This window comes from Convolutriloba macropyga, chromosome 11 (genome assembly GCF_964194025.1).
Source record: "Convolutriloba macropyga chromosome 11, txConMacr16.3, whole genome shotgun sequence".
Lineage (NCBI taxonomy): Eukaryota > Metazoa > Xenacoelomorpha > Acoela > Convolutidae > Convolutriloba > Convolutriloba macropyga.
The window spans coordinates 25,514,757-25,531,679 of record NC_134478.1 but is presented as its reverse complement, the minus strand read 5'-3'; the positions used below and the strand labels follow the sequence as shown (position 1 = coordinate 25,531,679).

General features: G+C 34.7%; 2 protein-coding genes across 5 annotated transcripts in view; both read left to right on the top strand.

Annotated features, from left to right (window-relative positions):
- Window positions 1-8,925, top strand: part of LOC142349674 (uncharacterized) — a 110,271-nt gene extending 101,346 nt beyond the window's left edge. For 2 of the 4 annotated variants that reach the window (XR_012760841.1, XR_012760840.1), the window contains exon 10: window positions 8,786-8,925. The gene's annotated coding sequence lies outside the window, so the exon portion shown is untranslated. The remainder of the gene's footprint in view (window positions 1-8,785) is intronic. The other 2 variants (XR_012760843.1, XR_012760842.1) reach the window with 2 other exon arrangements.
- Window positions 8,926-9,042: 117 nt separating this feature from the next.
- The window catches only part of LOC142349756 (methylcrotonoyl-CoA carboxylase beta chain, mitochondrial-like), a 30,366-nt gene continuing 22,485 nt past the window's right edge, over window positions 9,043-16,923 (top strand). Inside the window, exons 1-2 of the mRNA XM_075401513.1 lie at window positions 9,043-9,712; window positions 10,330-10,480. Of these exons, the coding sequence (XP_075257628.1) occupies window positions 9,047-9,712; window positions 10,330-10,480 (817 nt within the window). The 5' untranslated portion in view covers window positions 9,043-9,046. The remainder of the gene's footprint in view (window positions 9,713-10,329; window positions 10,481-16,923) is intronic.

The window sequence follows — 16,923 nt, the reverse complement described above, 5'->3', positions numbered from 1 at the left end:
ATCATTTTAAACACAAGGTCGTTATCTTTTTAGGTACAATGTCGTTATCTTTTTAAACACCAGGTCGTTATCTTTTTAGACACAAGGTCGTTATCTTTCTAAAAACACAAGGGCGTTATCTTTTTAAACGCAAGGTCGTTATCTTCTTTAACACAGGGTCGTTATCTTTTTTAGCACAAGGTCGTCATCTTTTTTAAAACAGGGTCGTTATCATTTTAAACACAAGGTCGTTATCTTTTTAAACACAAGGTCGTTATCTTTTTAAACACAAGGTCGTTATCTTTTTAAATACCAGGTCGTTATCTTTTTTAGACACAAGGTCGTTATCTTTTTGAACACAAGGTCGCTACCTTTTTAAACACAAGGTCGTTATTAATAGCCGCACAGCGATAGCTGGGGCTATTATTGGCCTTCTTTTGGTTTTTTTATTTCGTCGTCGCGATTTTTGTTACGACCATATGACCTCACAGCCACTTCAAATTTGCTTTTTGTTCATTTGTTCGTGCACTTTCAACGGAAGTCCATGTGTGACGCATTTTTCGCTCCTGGTGGAGCGATTTTTTTGTTCATTCGCGTGATTAAGTTTTTGGTCACACTTGACTTACCTCACTCTCAAAAATGACGTCCTCACTCTGAAATTGACATTTATTTTAATTTAAAAGATAAGGTCAAATGGGTGTGTGTCACTCTAAATGAAGTTAATTGAGAGCAGGTTATAGAGGCATTAAAAACTTTACAGATTTTTAATCAAAATATAACATATCAGCCTTCAATGAAAAAACAGTTTTTTGGTCTGTCTTTTTTACTTTTTTTGAGACTGCAAATCTACAGGACTATTGCAGCTATTTTCTGGCAATCTGCCAGCTATGTTCTTTTTAAAGACAACGTCGTTATCTTTTTAAACACCAGGTCGTTATCTTTTTTAGACACAAGGTCGTCATCTTTGTAAACACAAGGTCGTTATCTTTGTAAACACAAGGGCGTTATCTTTTTAAACACAAGGGCGTTATCTTTTTGAACACAAGGGCGTTATCTTTTTAAACACAAGGGCGTTATCTTTTTAAACACAAGGTCGTTATCTTTTTAAATACCAGGTCGTTATCTTTTTTAGACACAATGTCGTTATCTTTTTGAACACAAGGTCGCTATCTTTTTAAACACAAGGTCGTTATTAATAGCTGCACAGCGATAGCCGGGGCTATTATTGGCCTTCTTTTGGTTTTTTTATTTCGTCGTCGCGATTTTTGTTACGACCATATGATCTCACAGCCACTTCAAATATTCTTTTTGTTCATTTGTTCGTGCACTTTCAACGGAAGTGCATGTGTGACGTCATTTGTCGCTCTTGGTGGAGCGATTTTTTTGTTCATTCGCGTGATTAAGTTTTTGGTCGCACTTGACTTACCTCGCTCTCAAAAATGACGTCCTCACTCTGAAATTGACATTTACTTACTTTAATTAAAAAGATAAGGTCAAATGGGTGTGTGTCACTCTAAATCAAGGTTAATTGAGAGCAGGTTATAGAGGCATTAAAAACTTTACAGATTTTTAATCAAAATATAACATATCAGCCTTCAATGAAAAAACAGTTTTTTGGTTTGTCTTTTTTACTGTTTTTTTGAGACTGCAAATCTACAGGACTATTGCGGCTATTTTCTGGCAATCTGCCAGCTATGTTCTTTTTAAAGACAACGTCGTTATCTTTTTAAACACCAGGTCGTTATCTTTTTTAGACACAAGGTCGTCATCTTTGTAAACACAAGGTCGTTATCTTTGTAAACACAAGGGCGTTATCTTTTTAAACACAAGGGCGTTATCTTTTTGAACACAAGGGCGTTATCTTTTTAAATACCAGGTCGTTATCTTTTTTAGACACAAGGTCGTTATCTTTTTGAACACAAGGTCGCTATCTTTTTAAACACAAGGTCGTTATTAATAGCTGCACAGCGATAGCCGGGGCTATTATTGGCCTTCTTTTGGTTTTTTTTATTTCGTCGTCGCGATTTTTGTTACGACCATATGATCTCACAGCCACTTCAAATATTCTTTTTGTTCATTTGTTCGTGCACTTTCAACGGAAGTGCATGTGTGACGTCATTTGTCGCTCTTGGTGGAGCGATTTTTTTGTTCATTCGCGTGATTAAGTTTTTGGTCGCACTTGACTTACCTCGCTCTCAAAAATGACGTCCTCACTCTGAAATTGACATTTACTTACTTTAATTAAAAAGATAAGGTCAAATGGGTGTGTGTCACTCTAAATCAAGGTTAATTGAGAGCAGGTTATAGAGGCATTAAAAACTTTACAGATTTTTAATCAAAATATAACATATCAGCCTTCAATGAAAAAACAGTTTTTTGGTTTGTCTTTTTTACTGTTTTTTTGAGACTGCAAATCTACAAGACTATTGCGGCTATTTTCTGGCAATCTACCAGCTATGTTCTTTTGAAAGACAACGTCGTTATCTTTTTAAACACAAGGTCGTTTTCTTTTTAAACACAAAGTCGTTATCTTTTTAAGCGCAATGTCGTTGTCTTTTCAAACTCAAGTTCGTTATCTTTTTGAACACAAGGTCGTTATCTTTTTGAACACAAGGTCGTTATCTTTTTAAACACTAGGTCGTTATCTATTTAAACACAAGGTCGTTATCTTTTTAAACACTAGGTCGTTATCTATTTAAACACAAGGTCGTTATCTTTAAACATAAGGTCGTTGTCTTTTTTAAACACAAGGTTGTTATCTATTTAAACACAAGGTCGTTATCTTTTTAAACACAAGGTCGTTATCTTTTTAAACACCAGGTCGTTGTCTTTTTAGACACAAGGTCGTTATCTTTGTAAACACAAGGGCGTTATCTTTTTAAACGCAAGGTCGTTATCTTCTTTAACACAGGGTCGTTATCTTTTTTAGCACAAGGTCGTTATCTTTTTAAAAACAGGGTCGTTATCATTTTAAACACAAGGTCGTTATCTTTTTAAACACAAGGTCGTTGTCTTTTTAAACACGAGGTCGTTGTCTTTTTAAACACGAGGTCGTTATCTTTTTAAACACAAGGTCGTTATCTTTTTAAACACAAGGGCGTTATCTTTTTAAACACAAGGTCGTTATCCTTTTAAATGAATGCAGATTTTGAGCACAATATGTTCCTAAAGCACTTTCCATGCTTGAAAGAGGGGTGCGGGCACCCGCTTTACTGGTTTCTAGTATCCTCTTTTTCGGAGACGCTTGTCATCAATGTTCAGAATATGAATGATTTTTTCTACCACATTTATGACCGCGTGCATGTTTTCATCGCAACTGCCCATTGTTTGTTTTGGGCTGCTGCGTTTCCGTATGCCAAGTTTTGTTTCTTTCCTCTCCCTGTCGATTGCGTGTCTCGTTTTTATGCTCTACATTATAAAAGTTATTGATCAATTTGAACTTCAGTTTGTACCGACTGTAGTTTTTCGATGTACTTCGACTGCTTTTGTTTTCACCCGATGTGTATTTTAGAGCCTCTTAGGTGAGAAAACCCTCTTTTGAATATCACTCAATACATTCGAGCTTGTTTTTGTCTCGTGTACACAATTCCGTGGATCCGTTTTTAAGGTGACTGTTGATTACTGTGCTGAAAATATTGTGCCAGATAATGATTTTAGCTTATTTTTAAGTGACCCGTATTCCAGTTGTGTTAGAGGTCTGCTGTTGGGGTTGAAACTAGGCGCAACAATTGCTGTGCAGCGTCAGTAAATCATAAGGATTTATGGCACAGGTGTTGTGCTGCGTCTGTAACTCGAATATTAAAGCAGACAGAGTACTGTGGGCTTCAGGCTCTCTTTGCCATAAGATGAGATATGAGCGCAAGTGTTTTATGTACCTTCTAAAGAAAGAAAGAAAGAAGCATTTATTTCACTAATGCGAGGACAAATAATGAGGTCGTCAGACCTGATTCAAAATTCCCATATACTTGAACACTATTCAAATTGGAAAGCAAAGATATACTTTACTAGCTCAGTGTTACAGAACAATTGCGAGCTTTTCAAATTGTGACAGAAATCAGATATGATTTTGTTGAACTATTTTCTGTAAAAGGTGTAATGATTTTTGACTCATTCAATTTTTTTAGAATTGCAGACCTATGCTGTAGAGAGAATTTAAGTATTTCCTTCTTGCCAGAGCTAAGACTGAGAGACCCTTTTCTTTGGCGTGTAGTTGCCATTTTTGATTCCTCATACTTCAACATCTCATTGAAGTATTTTTCACCATGTAAGTTAGTCAGTGATTTCAGAGAAAACTTGAGACGCTGGTAGAGGTCAAGTTCTAATACCGTGAGGATACCATTTTGGAAATAAGTAATTAGAGGAAAAAATATTCTGCAAAAATAAATAAACTTAAGAATTTTGTTCTGCTTCATGAAAATTGAAACAGTGAGGTATAGTTACAACAGATGTTTAAAAGGTTATCATATTAAATCGTTGGCTCACTGTTTGATTTGTAGTATAAAAGCAGTTGTTTCCTATGCCCATAGTGTTTTAGCTTTGGTATTGTTCCACGTTGCTTTCCTAACTTAAATGTTTTTTATGATGTATAATTGACAAGTTTTCCTCAAGGAATTTCCGCATTGGTTATTTTTTAATTATTTTTTAAAAATTGTTTGTTGCAATTGTATTAGTCCCGTAGTATTTTTATCCAATTTTTCGCTTGATCGATTTTTTGTCTGACCCTTTTAAATTTTGTCCTCAAAAGCAGGATGAAAAGGGAAAGCCAGGAGTAGCTGAGAGCAGCTCTTCTGGAGCCTTTCCGCCTTGCTAATCTCTTAAGTATTAATTTCACCGAAACTATTTTGCGGAGAAAATTTCATGGTGTGAAGGGCGGTTCTTAATCTTGCAAGTTGGACAATTAGGCGTTTATATTCGTCTGATTTTTTTCGTCTGATCAGTTGACGTTTGGTCTTCAAAATAGGTAAAGGTAAAGCAGGGAGGGCATTAAGAGACTAAACACCCCTCTTAGAGCCGTATGCTTTACTACGAGTACGCGATTCACCGAAACCATTTTCAGGAGACCATTTCATGGCGTGAAGGGCTGCTCACCGCAGCCACCCCCTCGGTCCAGCCCCCCCCCCCCACCCACTCCTCCACTGGCGATTCGGACCCCCATATCGTCCAACCCTACCCCCAGCCTCCCTCACCCCCTTCACCGCCCTAATACTAGCATCCTTAAGCCCCTGCTGGCTACTACCGAATCGAAACGCTCGCCAGTAGTTTGATAGCAATTCGCCCGACGTTAGCGCGTTATAATTTCTTGGCCGAGTTGAAAGCGATTTGATACTGCTTTTTTGAGTTCATATGCAACTGAAAGGTTTTCTTGTAATTAAAGACTAGGTTGTTTGCATTTAGCCATTCACTCAAAGCTGTTAAATTTTGCTAAATGGTTGCAACTGAGCATCCAATAACACAATTATTTGTATCATCAGCAAACAGTAAAACATTAGCTCTTTCATAAGCGAAGATCATTTATATTGATCATGAAAAGCAGGGTCCTTGTGATGTTCAATTTCTAACTGGATAGTCATCTTTGCATATTTGGGTTAACACGATCTACATGTGCGTCAACTCAAGGCCAGTTAAATTCAAATTGGTTGTGAAATTATGTATTCTTTGGCATTATTTCTTTACGTTTTTAGTTGTACGTACTCCTCCACTTGTTTGCTGATCAGTGATATTCTGTCTTTGTGATAGGGGCAACAGTTCGGTTCGTGTTGAATTTTCCAGTGGCTTCAAGCATTTATCAACTCCCATTGAAAGTTTCTACTTAGCTTTGATTAGACGTCGTGAAAGCAGAAAAGTCAGCCATCAATAAAATGCTCGAACGCGCTACAGGAATTTTTTTCTTTTTTCAAAAAAATCGTGGCAACTGTTGTGGTCACCTAAAATTAAGGTATGTGATTGCGAATTGTTGTGTTCGCAAAGATCAACTTCGATTCGAATTGAGTTTTCTCGAATTTTTGATCCTGTTGTTCCGAGACGCTTTCATTTGTGGATCTCAGAACCTCATTTATTTTTTTTACATGGAAGCTTGGTAATGTGAGTTTGCAAATAATGTTTCAACTCCGCTCATACACATTTTTGATTTCTTTTGCTACCAGCTGAAATATAAAACTTCCTAAGTTCACATGCTGTTCAATAGTATTTAGTGTTTGAGTGAAAAAAAATGTTACAAGTCAAATGCTGAATTAGAGTGCCAATGAGATCTGCCATTAAAAAGATTATGTAAAAATACTGATGACAAATTAAACAAAAAACCTTAGTTATTGCATAGACTCAATAACTATTTTATAAACATAGCAATAAAGTCAAAATAACATCTGATAAAACCTTAACTAACGAAATTCAATTGTACTTAACTAGAAACACATGGGGCTTGCCCTTGATGAGACTAGGCAACGAGTCGACAAAAAAGGGGCGAAGTTCAACAATCTATTGAACATTTTGAAACCAAATGATTTCAAAAGTCATAACAACCATTGTCATAACAATCACAAAAATTTATCAAATATTTACAAAAACAAGACGTATTGAAGACGTTTAAATCAATAGCTATTGAGTAATGTTATCAATTCTTTCAGATATTATTTGTCTTATTTTGGGTTATTATGTAACGCAAAGATGATATATGTTCACTTGGTTCTCATTTGAAAATCATTGGGACCTGTTATTACAGTGGCTAGTGAAAAGACAACAAAAGGAACCACAAATATTGACCACATGGAAGTTTTTATGAAAACGCTTAGCTTCCAATTCACAAAACATTTTTTGAGAAACAAAGAATTGAGACGTATAATTTATTTTTTTGAGACGTTATAATAAAGTGGATTGGACTTGTCTTTGATGAGATTAACTTGCCAAAGCACAGAACAAAAATATTGATTTTTTGGAAAGAGTTAAACTCAAAATATTTAAAAACTATTTGCTATTAACTTACTTTGTTAAGCAGGTTCATTTATACCTCAATATGAGGCTACTGAGACCTGTTATCAATCAAAACAATTCTTAAAGTATAAAAAGAGAAACTTGTGAAAGAAAAAACGAGAAATCCTGTAAAAAAGCGAGAAAAGTGACGAAGCCATTGAAATCTTGAGCTATTCACTTAAAATTTTACTTTAATATGTGTAATTGGGCCTCTTTTCAATTTCAAACGGACTTGTTTTTTTTATAATGCGATAAGATTTTATAAATAACTACAATTGGGTCTGATTATTTTTTTTATAAACACGTATCAAAATCGTTAAAGCATTAGCTATCAAAGGACGGCATTGAGTAGGTCCATTTCAACCTCAATAGGAAGCCAATGTGGTCTGGAATTTTTCAGAATAAGCGTTACCACTACGAAAAAAAACCAATACAGGCAAAAACCAAAAATTCAATATAAATGTGCGAAGAAAATGTCGAAGCCTTTAAAACCGGAAGCTATTCACTGAAAATCTTAGATATATTCAATTGGGCCTCTTTTTGACAATATCGCAGTTTGATACTTTGACAAGACATGAATGAGGAAGAGTAATAAAGAACAAATATCCAAAAATCACAATTTTAATGAAAGCTTCCACTTAAAGTCTTGAAACCATTAAAAAAAACCGTTGAACAGATTTATTCTTCCCTGAAACAGAGAAGGGACCTGATATTTGTTAGACCGAGCTACAGTTTGACAAGTAATAATAAAAAGGACAAAATTCATGTTCGTGTATTTGTTCTTGTATTTGTTTTTTCAAAAATCTAACAGCCATTTGGTATCTACTCAATGCAACAGATAGGTTTACTTAGTCCAACCTATGAAGGCAATCGGACTTTTGATTAATGACACTATGTTTTAGAGTTGGAACTAATAGAGCTTTGATATGAAAATTGTTAGCCTGTAAATGACATGAGAAAATTAAAAAATATTGTGAAATGATTTTAAAAACCTCTCTCCAATAGTTCGAATCTTTTTTATTGTGAAATTCTACGATGAGACCAAAATTAACCTTTCATTGGCTCCCCGTCTAATAAAAACACGTTAATTTCCAAACTGATACCGAAGAATGTAATTTGAAACAACGAAATCGTCGCTTAAAGGGAACCTAATCACATCAAATATCGAAAGTTTACAAAATTTAAATTCTCATTAACTCCTCGACAAAAACGAAATACAAAAACTTATAAAATTTAAAATTCTACGCTTGACCGGATTTCTAAGATGCCACTAACTATAAATATATCAATCGGCCAAAATTGATTGAACAAAAAAAACAGTTGACCATATAATTCCTCCCCTCAAATTGGATTGGAACTGTAAAAACTCCTCATGGAAGATGAAAATCTGCTTAAATATCCTGACTTTGATTTCGCTATCTTTAAACATCCGCAATGCATTGGGTCTATTGCTGTGTGAACTAAGTTCATGAGTGCGAAACATGCGATAAAATGTGAGGTGCAGTCATAAGTTACTTTCAGAACCTTTTCGTTCAGGGACTTGAATCTAATGGTACCCTCGCAGGCGAACAACATCAAATCCCATTGAAAATAATTTTTAAACCTATCAGTGTGCTACTTATTTGATGGCTAGTTAATGACGTGCTAAAATGAACTGTGAACACGCGTTCTTCACTTTACACCTGCGCACCGGAACTGTATTCCGCGAAAAGCCATGGCAAAATCAGTCTTAACTGAATAATTGGTCATGTTTGGTAATTATTCGCCGATGATGCAATGTTACTGTTCCATTGCTCTTTTTGATTTTATAAATGTGCATTCTACTTCACCAAATTTCCAGTTAGTTGATCCTATCGTCCTTTTTCACATTGAGCCTTGATGTAACCTTTGTTTTGCGGACGCCTTCCTTTTATTACTTCATTGGTTACGTTGTATTTTATTATCATTTCTCAATTTATTAATTCAAAATCTTGAGTTTTACTTTTCATTTTTTAGTAAGTCATTTTAGAAACGTTGATTACGAGGTGGAATCAATTACTTCTAAAAGCTAGAAAATCGAACAAACTGCGGAATTTTTCCGTACTGCGTTTCAGATTTTGCAATGTCCAAAGTTCGATGTGTAATTTGTTCTGGTTTCCGCAACCGAGTGACTCAATACAGTTCTAATGGGTTAGACCTGTCCGCCGTAACTCTATCAAAACTAAATATGAAATTATTTCGAACATTTTCGTGCTCCAAAAATAGAAGCAACCACCAATTGAATATCATCAAAAGCTGTATCAACGTCAATTCGGAAGATTTTTCTGAAAATCATAAAAGAATGTCATTTCTGGTGGAAGATCTCAAGTCAAAAGCGTGTCATATCTCTAAAGGTGGATCTCCAAAAGAGGTTGAACGTCATTTAAAGCGAAAAAAATTGCTACCCAGAGATCGTATCAAATATTTACTGGACGATGATTCGCCATTTTTAGAATTATCTCAAATGGCTGGCTACGAATTATACGAAGACGAACTTCCAGCAGGTGCGTTGATTTGTGGCATCGGTCAAGTATCCAGGGTGACATGTATGGTTATTTGCAATGATTCAACAGTTAAAGGCGGAACCTACAGGCCAATTACTGTTAAGAAGCATTTGAGAGCACAAGATATTGCCAAGGAGAATGGATTGCCTTGCGTTTATCTGGCAGATAGTGGGGGTGCCTTCTTACCAATGCAGGCGGATGTGTTTCCTGATCGAGATCATTTTGGAAGGATATTCTACAATCAGGTAAATATCATATTTGATAGCAAAGTTTCAGTTTGGCCTAAGTTTGTTGAAAACGCAAATCTCTGGGGCCTATTGGCCAATATTGTGTATACGAAAATAAATGCCTTGGTTTATCAATACCAATTTCAATGCGATGTCAGTTTGCAAAAATACGAAGACAGAGTTCTGCTATGAAAACTGCTGTGATCTAATGTTGTTAAAATAAATATGCTACGGAAAAACTTATACTACAAAGCTCAGGGTGCAAAAATTAAAATATGCTTTACAACTAGACGTTTTCGGGAACCTCAATTTGATACAAACTTGACATGTGTTCTGATAGCTTTCTGGCAGTTTTCGCTCGTTTAAATAGAATTATATCTTAAAACATGTTTGTGTTAGCAGTGCTCTTTCTGCTTTTAGAATTGTTTCAACTTCATGTAATGAGAGAAGGAGCTGTATGCTGTCCTGGCTTCTTTTTGTTCTGTCATTTTTGATCCCTCTAAATACTGATAAAATGTTAGAAGATAATGATGTTTTTGTTGATCTTTTGTGAAGGTCAAATTCGACGTACATTTGAGATGATTGTTAGTTTTTGTCTCTTGTTCACTCTTGTCATTTGCTATGTGTGTTTGTAGGCTAGAATGAGTGCTCAGGGTATTCCTCAGATCTCAGTAGTGATGGGACTATGCACTGCAGGTGGTGCTTACGTGCCTGCAATGTCGGATGAGAATGTGATCGTACGCAACCAGGGAACTGTGTTCTTGGGTGGACCTCCATTAGTACAAGGTAAAAGTCTGACAAATGCCGTTAATGCTGCTCGAATTTTGGCATTTGCTATTTTTGACTGTTTCATTAAGCTCTTTCAGAGCCCTACTTAGAGCCTTACTAGTCCCTTAAGTATGCGATTCGCAGAAACTGCTCCGAAGATATAAATTCAGATTGTGAGGCCGGTTCTTAGTCTTAAATGTTTGACCCCTCTGTCAACTTTGTTCATGAAATTTCAACTGATTTGCGTACGTGACGTCGTTTGCGTGGAGAGTCTTTTTGTTCGTCCGCGTGATGAAGTTTTTGGTCACACGTGACTTACTCTCAAAAATGAATTCCTGACTCTTTTGGCTTTCTTTTAGTTTAATTCAGAGAGATAAGGTCACGTGTGTGCCACTCTAATTAAAGGTTATATGAGAGCATCTATTAGAACCAGCAATAAGTTTGACAGATTCTTAGTCAAAGTGTAACATCTCGGCATTTAATAAATAGAAGCTTTTTGGTCTGTTTTTTTACTACCTTTTTGAGACTGTAGATCTACGAAGATATTACGGATATTTTCTGACAATCTGTGAACTTTGTTTTTTTTTCATAGCTGCAAATCTGTAAGCTGAGCGGAGATGAATTGTGTTGTTCGTGTCGTTTTTACAGTTCATGGAATTTGAACTGTATTCGGGCGCTGTCTTTTAAGATCTGTTCGCATATTTTCAGGTTTTTACAATTCAAAGAATTTGAATTGTATTGGATCGTTGTCTTTTTTTTAAGATCTGTTCACACATTTTCATGATTTTTGAAGTCAAATTGGAGTAGTGATTTTGGTCACGCCGAAACAGGAAATGGAGCGAAAAGCGAGTGATTTTGCGGCGTGAAATTTTTTTGCTCTAATTTTTAAGTAGAGTGAAGAAACGGTGTTTGAACAAAAATTCGCTTTCTCGCTAGTGGTTTTTTGTTCACATGCGGCAATTTCACTCTGATTTTTATTGTTTTTTCGATTTTTTGGATCGGATTTTTTTTCTAAATGGTTTTCCCAATCCATCCACAGCTCATTCTAGACCTAGTTTTTTGTTTGAATTAAATTTTCATTTCTCGCTAGTGGTTTTTTTCGTTCACATGAGGTACTTTGACATTGATTTTCTGTTTTTTCGTATTTTTTATCTGATTTTTTTTTAAAAAATGGCTTTCTCAATTCACTAATAGTGCATTCTAGGTCTAGTTTTTCTGTTTAGTCAATGAAAATGCTTTGAATTGTACGTCAGGACTTGTCCTGCTATGTTTTTTTTTGTTTCGTCGTGTGACGCTCTTTTTTGTTTTACATTTGTTCACACCGCAAAGCTGAAAAAGTCAAATTTTCTGAGTGTGTTCTCCCTCTAATTCAAATGACTTTTGCACTAAAAAACTTAAATTTAATTTGAGTTAAATTAAGGTCAAATGAACTCATATGTGTGTAAAAGGTCCCTGATAAAAAGCTTCTGCAGAATGAATTTTAACAAGCTTTGAATTTATCGCTGAATGTTTTTGAGATAGCTTTTTGAGCGCCGTCGATACTTTTTTCAACTAGTTTCTGTAGCTGTTTCTATCTCTGTTACACTCAAGTCTATTTTAGCTGTGCCGGCTATGTTTTTTTGGCCGTTGTTGCATTATTTTTATCTCCTTTCTTTTCTAAGACTGTTGAAAAGGATATTGTGTCACCATCCCCCCAGCAGCACTTCACCCTCTCCCTCGCCACGTCACCCCCCCCCCCCCCATCCCTCAATATCCCCACCCCATGCACATCGTTCCGCCTGTAAGCCAGCGTGCCCGACCAACCAACGCCCCTCCCCCACCGCGCTCATCACACGTCCCCTTCAATTAAGATAAATCTAACCTCCCTAAACTGCAGCTAGTCGTCATCCGTTTGAGAGCAATTCGACTGACATTAGTCCGTTATGATTTGAATTGCGCGCATTCAGAATAATATCTGTTGCCGAAATAAAACCGCTTTTGAGCGAAGAAAGTACATAGCCCGTGTAGTGTAGAGGTTAATGTCACCGACTCCTAACCGAGAGGTTACGGGATCGTACCCCTCCCTGATTTTTAAATTCATATCACCTGGTTGACCATGATCTTGGTTCTAGTTGATTGAAATTCATTGCCCGTTAATTGAGTTTGTGAGTTCCTTTTCTATGTAATTATTTTTGTCTTTTGTTCTGTCTGCTTCTGGTGCGCACCCTTTCGTCAACTCACATTTGTTGAGTCAAGCAAAACTGGTTGTTGAACAAGTGTCCTCGCTCATTGGGTGGCAGTAACCCATATCACGAGCAGAATGTGTGAAAGTAGTGGGAAAAAGGTGCTATTCCGCCACTTCCTAATCGGAAGATGACTAAATACCACCTTTTCCCCACTACTCTATATATCTACTACTTGCTTATACCCCCATTTTATTCACTACTATATATTCACTCTAAGTCTAACAATAAATTAAGAAATGGCTTAATTCTAGAAAATAATAATAAGCTCGTTTGCAAATTCGCCGATACATATTCACTCAAAATCTATCATTTTCTGTCTCACTTAGTATCGAGTAAACTATGCTTTTAACAGCCAGTAGCTTGGAACAACCAGAAGCCTGTAACAACCAGTAGCATGGTAAAAACCAGTAGCTTGTAACAACCAGTAGCTCGTAACAAAAATAAAGAATTGAAACAACCACTAGCCAGTAACTCCAGTAACTAATCTTCATTCTGATTGGCTAGTCAGTAACGTGTAACAGGTTACTTCACAAAGAATGTTCTAGAATAATTCTCCATGTGGGGACCTTTATTCTCCACGGCATATTTTGGCTATTCATCATGGCTTTCGCTTGGCTACACAAAATATAACTCATTTGAACAATAACATTTATTAAACAAGCATAATTAAGGCATACGAACTAAATAGCAAAACTTGGACATAAAATATACGGATTTTTAGCAATATCTCGAGAACTAAAAAAGGTATCAAATTCAAACATTCTGAATGGATAACTATTAGTTGGATACACACTCTGTATGAGAATGAGGTCTGTACGCCAAGGGGGTGGAGTGGGGCTACCTTTTTAATTCTATAACCAATCTTTATACGTGGGGGAATTTTTCAAATTTAAATAGCTCCAAAACTGTTGGTTCAAAATTGAGCAAACTTGGCAGTGACTACCACAGGCCTATATTATAAGACATGCAAGAGGAAGGAACGAAATCGGACGGATACTTTTCGAGATATTGAGATTTAAATTTCAGATTGCAGCAACATTTAGTAATGAATGTTATCTTCGCTTCCAAATAAATCTTCAAATATAAGTTCTACGACTCCAGTGTTATGGTCATTGTCATAAATGCTGGAATGGTAAACTCGAATATTCCTTTTTGAATATTCACCAGATTCGTGGAGAAAAACTAAAGCTATTTTAAGCAATTCTCACAAATTTCTTTCAGTTAATTTTTTGTGCATAATTTGCAACATATTTGAGTTATAGTCCAAGTAATTCACATTTGAGTTATAGTCTGACTTCATGTACTATAGGTGGTTGCTAAATATGAGAGAAAGCTAATTTTACGTATTTTTTTCTTTTTAAAAAATTAATTTTTTTCCAAAAACAAAAAAGTTATTAAATTTCAAAATGAGAGAAATCCCTCTTTTAAGAGCGAATCACTCTTTAAGAGCGAAATCGCCCTCATCGGAGTGATGTCCCAGTACAAAATCACTATTTATCGCGCTTAAAGAGTGATTCCCCTCTTTTTAAATAACTTTTAAAATTATCTAAATTAAAAAATTTTTTTATTTATGCTTTTATTTCAAATTATCTATGCTCTTCAATAAATTTATATTTTCTTTTACTTTTTCTATATTTAACCCATTATTAATAAGAAATGATACAAAATTATAATTTTTACACGAACAACTTTCCTCAGTTTGGCTAATAACTAAAGGACTTACAGTCTTGCTTTTGCCAACTAGGATTAATTGTTTTCTCACTCAAATTTCTACTGAATCCTCTAGTTAATTCTACATCTGGATGTTGTTTCTTTACATGAGCCCGTATCCCATCATATCTCACAACAGAAGCACAATATGGACAATTAACTTTAGCTGAAGTACAACTTCTTCATGTATACTTACTCTCATCAAAATCAGTTAGTGGTTTTATATAACTACATTTATTACAACTTCTAGTTAAGACTTCTGGGCTAAGGTTAAGGTTAAGGTTAGGGTTAGGGTTAGGGTTAAGGTTAGGGTTAGGGTTGGTGTTAGGGTTAGGGTTAGGTTTAAGGTTAGGGTTAGGGTTAGGGTTAGGGTCTGAGTTAGAGTTAGAGTCATAGATAGAACTAGAACCAGAACTAGAACTAGATTCAACCCTGACCCTAACCCAGAACAACCACATGGAGAAAAATTATTAGCACAAATACCACTTAGTATTATATTACCACACATACATTTATCCGTTTTATCTTTATGACATGATTCATAATGATATTTTAAAACAGCAATGTTTCCATATCTATAGTTACACTCTAAACATTTTAAAAGCATTTATAATAGGGTAAATTTTAATATTTACCTAATCATATCGCAGATAGGACTTTGTCCATGTTTCACTATCGGTGTAACCGCTTCGCAGAAACTATTTAGCCATGATTTCAATTAAATCTTTAGTATTATCTTTAGATGTGATACACTCTATTAAATATTTATTTCCTAACGTATTGAGTGTATTAGTTTTACATCTCTTATCTAAAATCAATTCAAAGTCTAATTCTTTTTTATCTTTAACAAAATTTTTAATCTCTTCTCTAAATTCTTCATTATTTCCATATAGTCTGGTTAAAAACTTTCCTCCCTTTCTATTCAAAATTCCCATCTCTTCGTTTATATATTCTTCTTGTAGTTTTTCTAAGAGTGTAACAAGTTTACGTGCCCCATTAACTAAACTATTTTTTAGATCAGTATAATCATTTCCCATATAGGACTTTATCCCTGTTTCACCATCGGTGTAACCGCTTTGCAAATAGGACTTTGTCCATGTTTCACCATCGGTGTAAACGCTTCGCGGATCAGTATAATCATTTCCCATATCAGGGAACCTGCTTGGCAGATCTTCTCCATATCCAACGTTAACCAAAGTGTTTGCTCTATTCAACATATTGCTTGCATTCATTGCCACGGCTCCAAAAGTTTTTATTATTGAATCAGGATAAATACAACTAGTTATAACTAAACCCCAACCTATAATTCCACCAATATTTGATAATTGTTTTAAACTTTTTTCTTAAACCATCTCTTTTCTTAAAACATCATTCTCAATTTTAATATCATTTAAGAAGTTTATTCAAATAAAACTGATTATTATCATGATTAATAGTATTTCTATCTGTTGCATTTATCATGAGTGGTTTCATATATGCTATATGTTCATTTATATCTTCTCTTTCTAATTCATCTTTTAAACTAAGAGCTTTTAAATCAAGGAAACCAACTCTTGAATCATATATCATTGTTCTATTACTATTAATAATAATAAAAGTATTTTCCTTCATATTATATTTAATTATACCATAACGAAGTACATCTGACATTCCATCTGTACAATTATTATGGTTAATATTTAACTCACTAATTATTTTACTAAAGTCATGTTCACATTTTTATATCTCATTAAAATTTTTAAATAGATCAGGTCCATTATAAGTTGTTAATAAAATAGTATCACAACTCATTCTTGCCGTATTAATTATTTGAGCTGGTTTATGACACCTTACAATCATTGGAATATTATAATGTCGGCCTTCAGTAAAACAATAAGCTATATCCTTATTTAACCTATCACCCATATCATCAAGTACTATTACACAATTTTGAAATTGATGCATATTATTTTTTGTGATCATATTTATATCACATTTTTTAAACCCAGTATAAATTTTAGTAGACTCAGGATCTATCCAGTCTCTGTCATCTTTACACACTATAACTATTTTTTTAGCTTGCTCTTGGTTTTGGTCTTTGTTTTGGTTTTGGTCCCGGTTTTGGTTTTGGACTGAGTATAATTTTAAGTATTGTCTAATAAAATATGTTTTCCCTGTACCAGTTCCACCATAAACAATAGTATGTAATGGTGACTTTTCATATTCAAATCTAACTAGACTCCTATTCATAAATCCACCAAAGCTTTCTTCTAGTTTTGTGTGTTTACTCGGTATTGAATCATATATTATAAAACAAAGTATAATTAAGAAAATAAAAATTATAACTGCGCTATCTGTCTCCATTTTTATATATAAAATTGATTTAGACTTAGACTTATTAAATTTATTATATAAAAATGCTTATCCTAACTTTTAAGGAATTCAATAATAATTTTATTATTGATAATAGTGCTATGAGCGATATCAGAATAAAAGATATAGGTAAAGATATAAGCCTAACACCAATTGAAATAGTAATGAGAGATC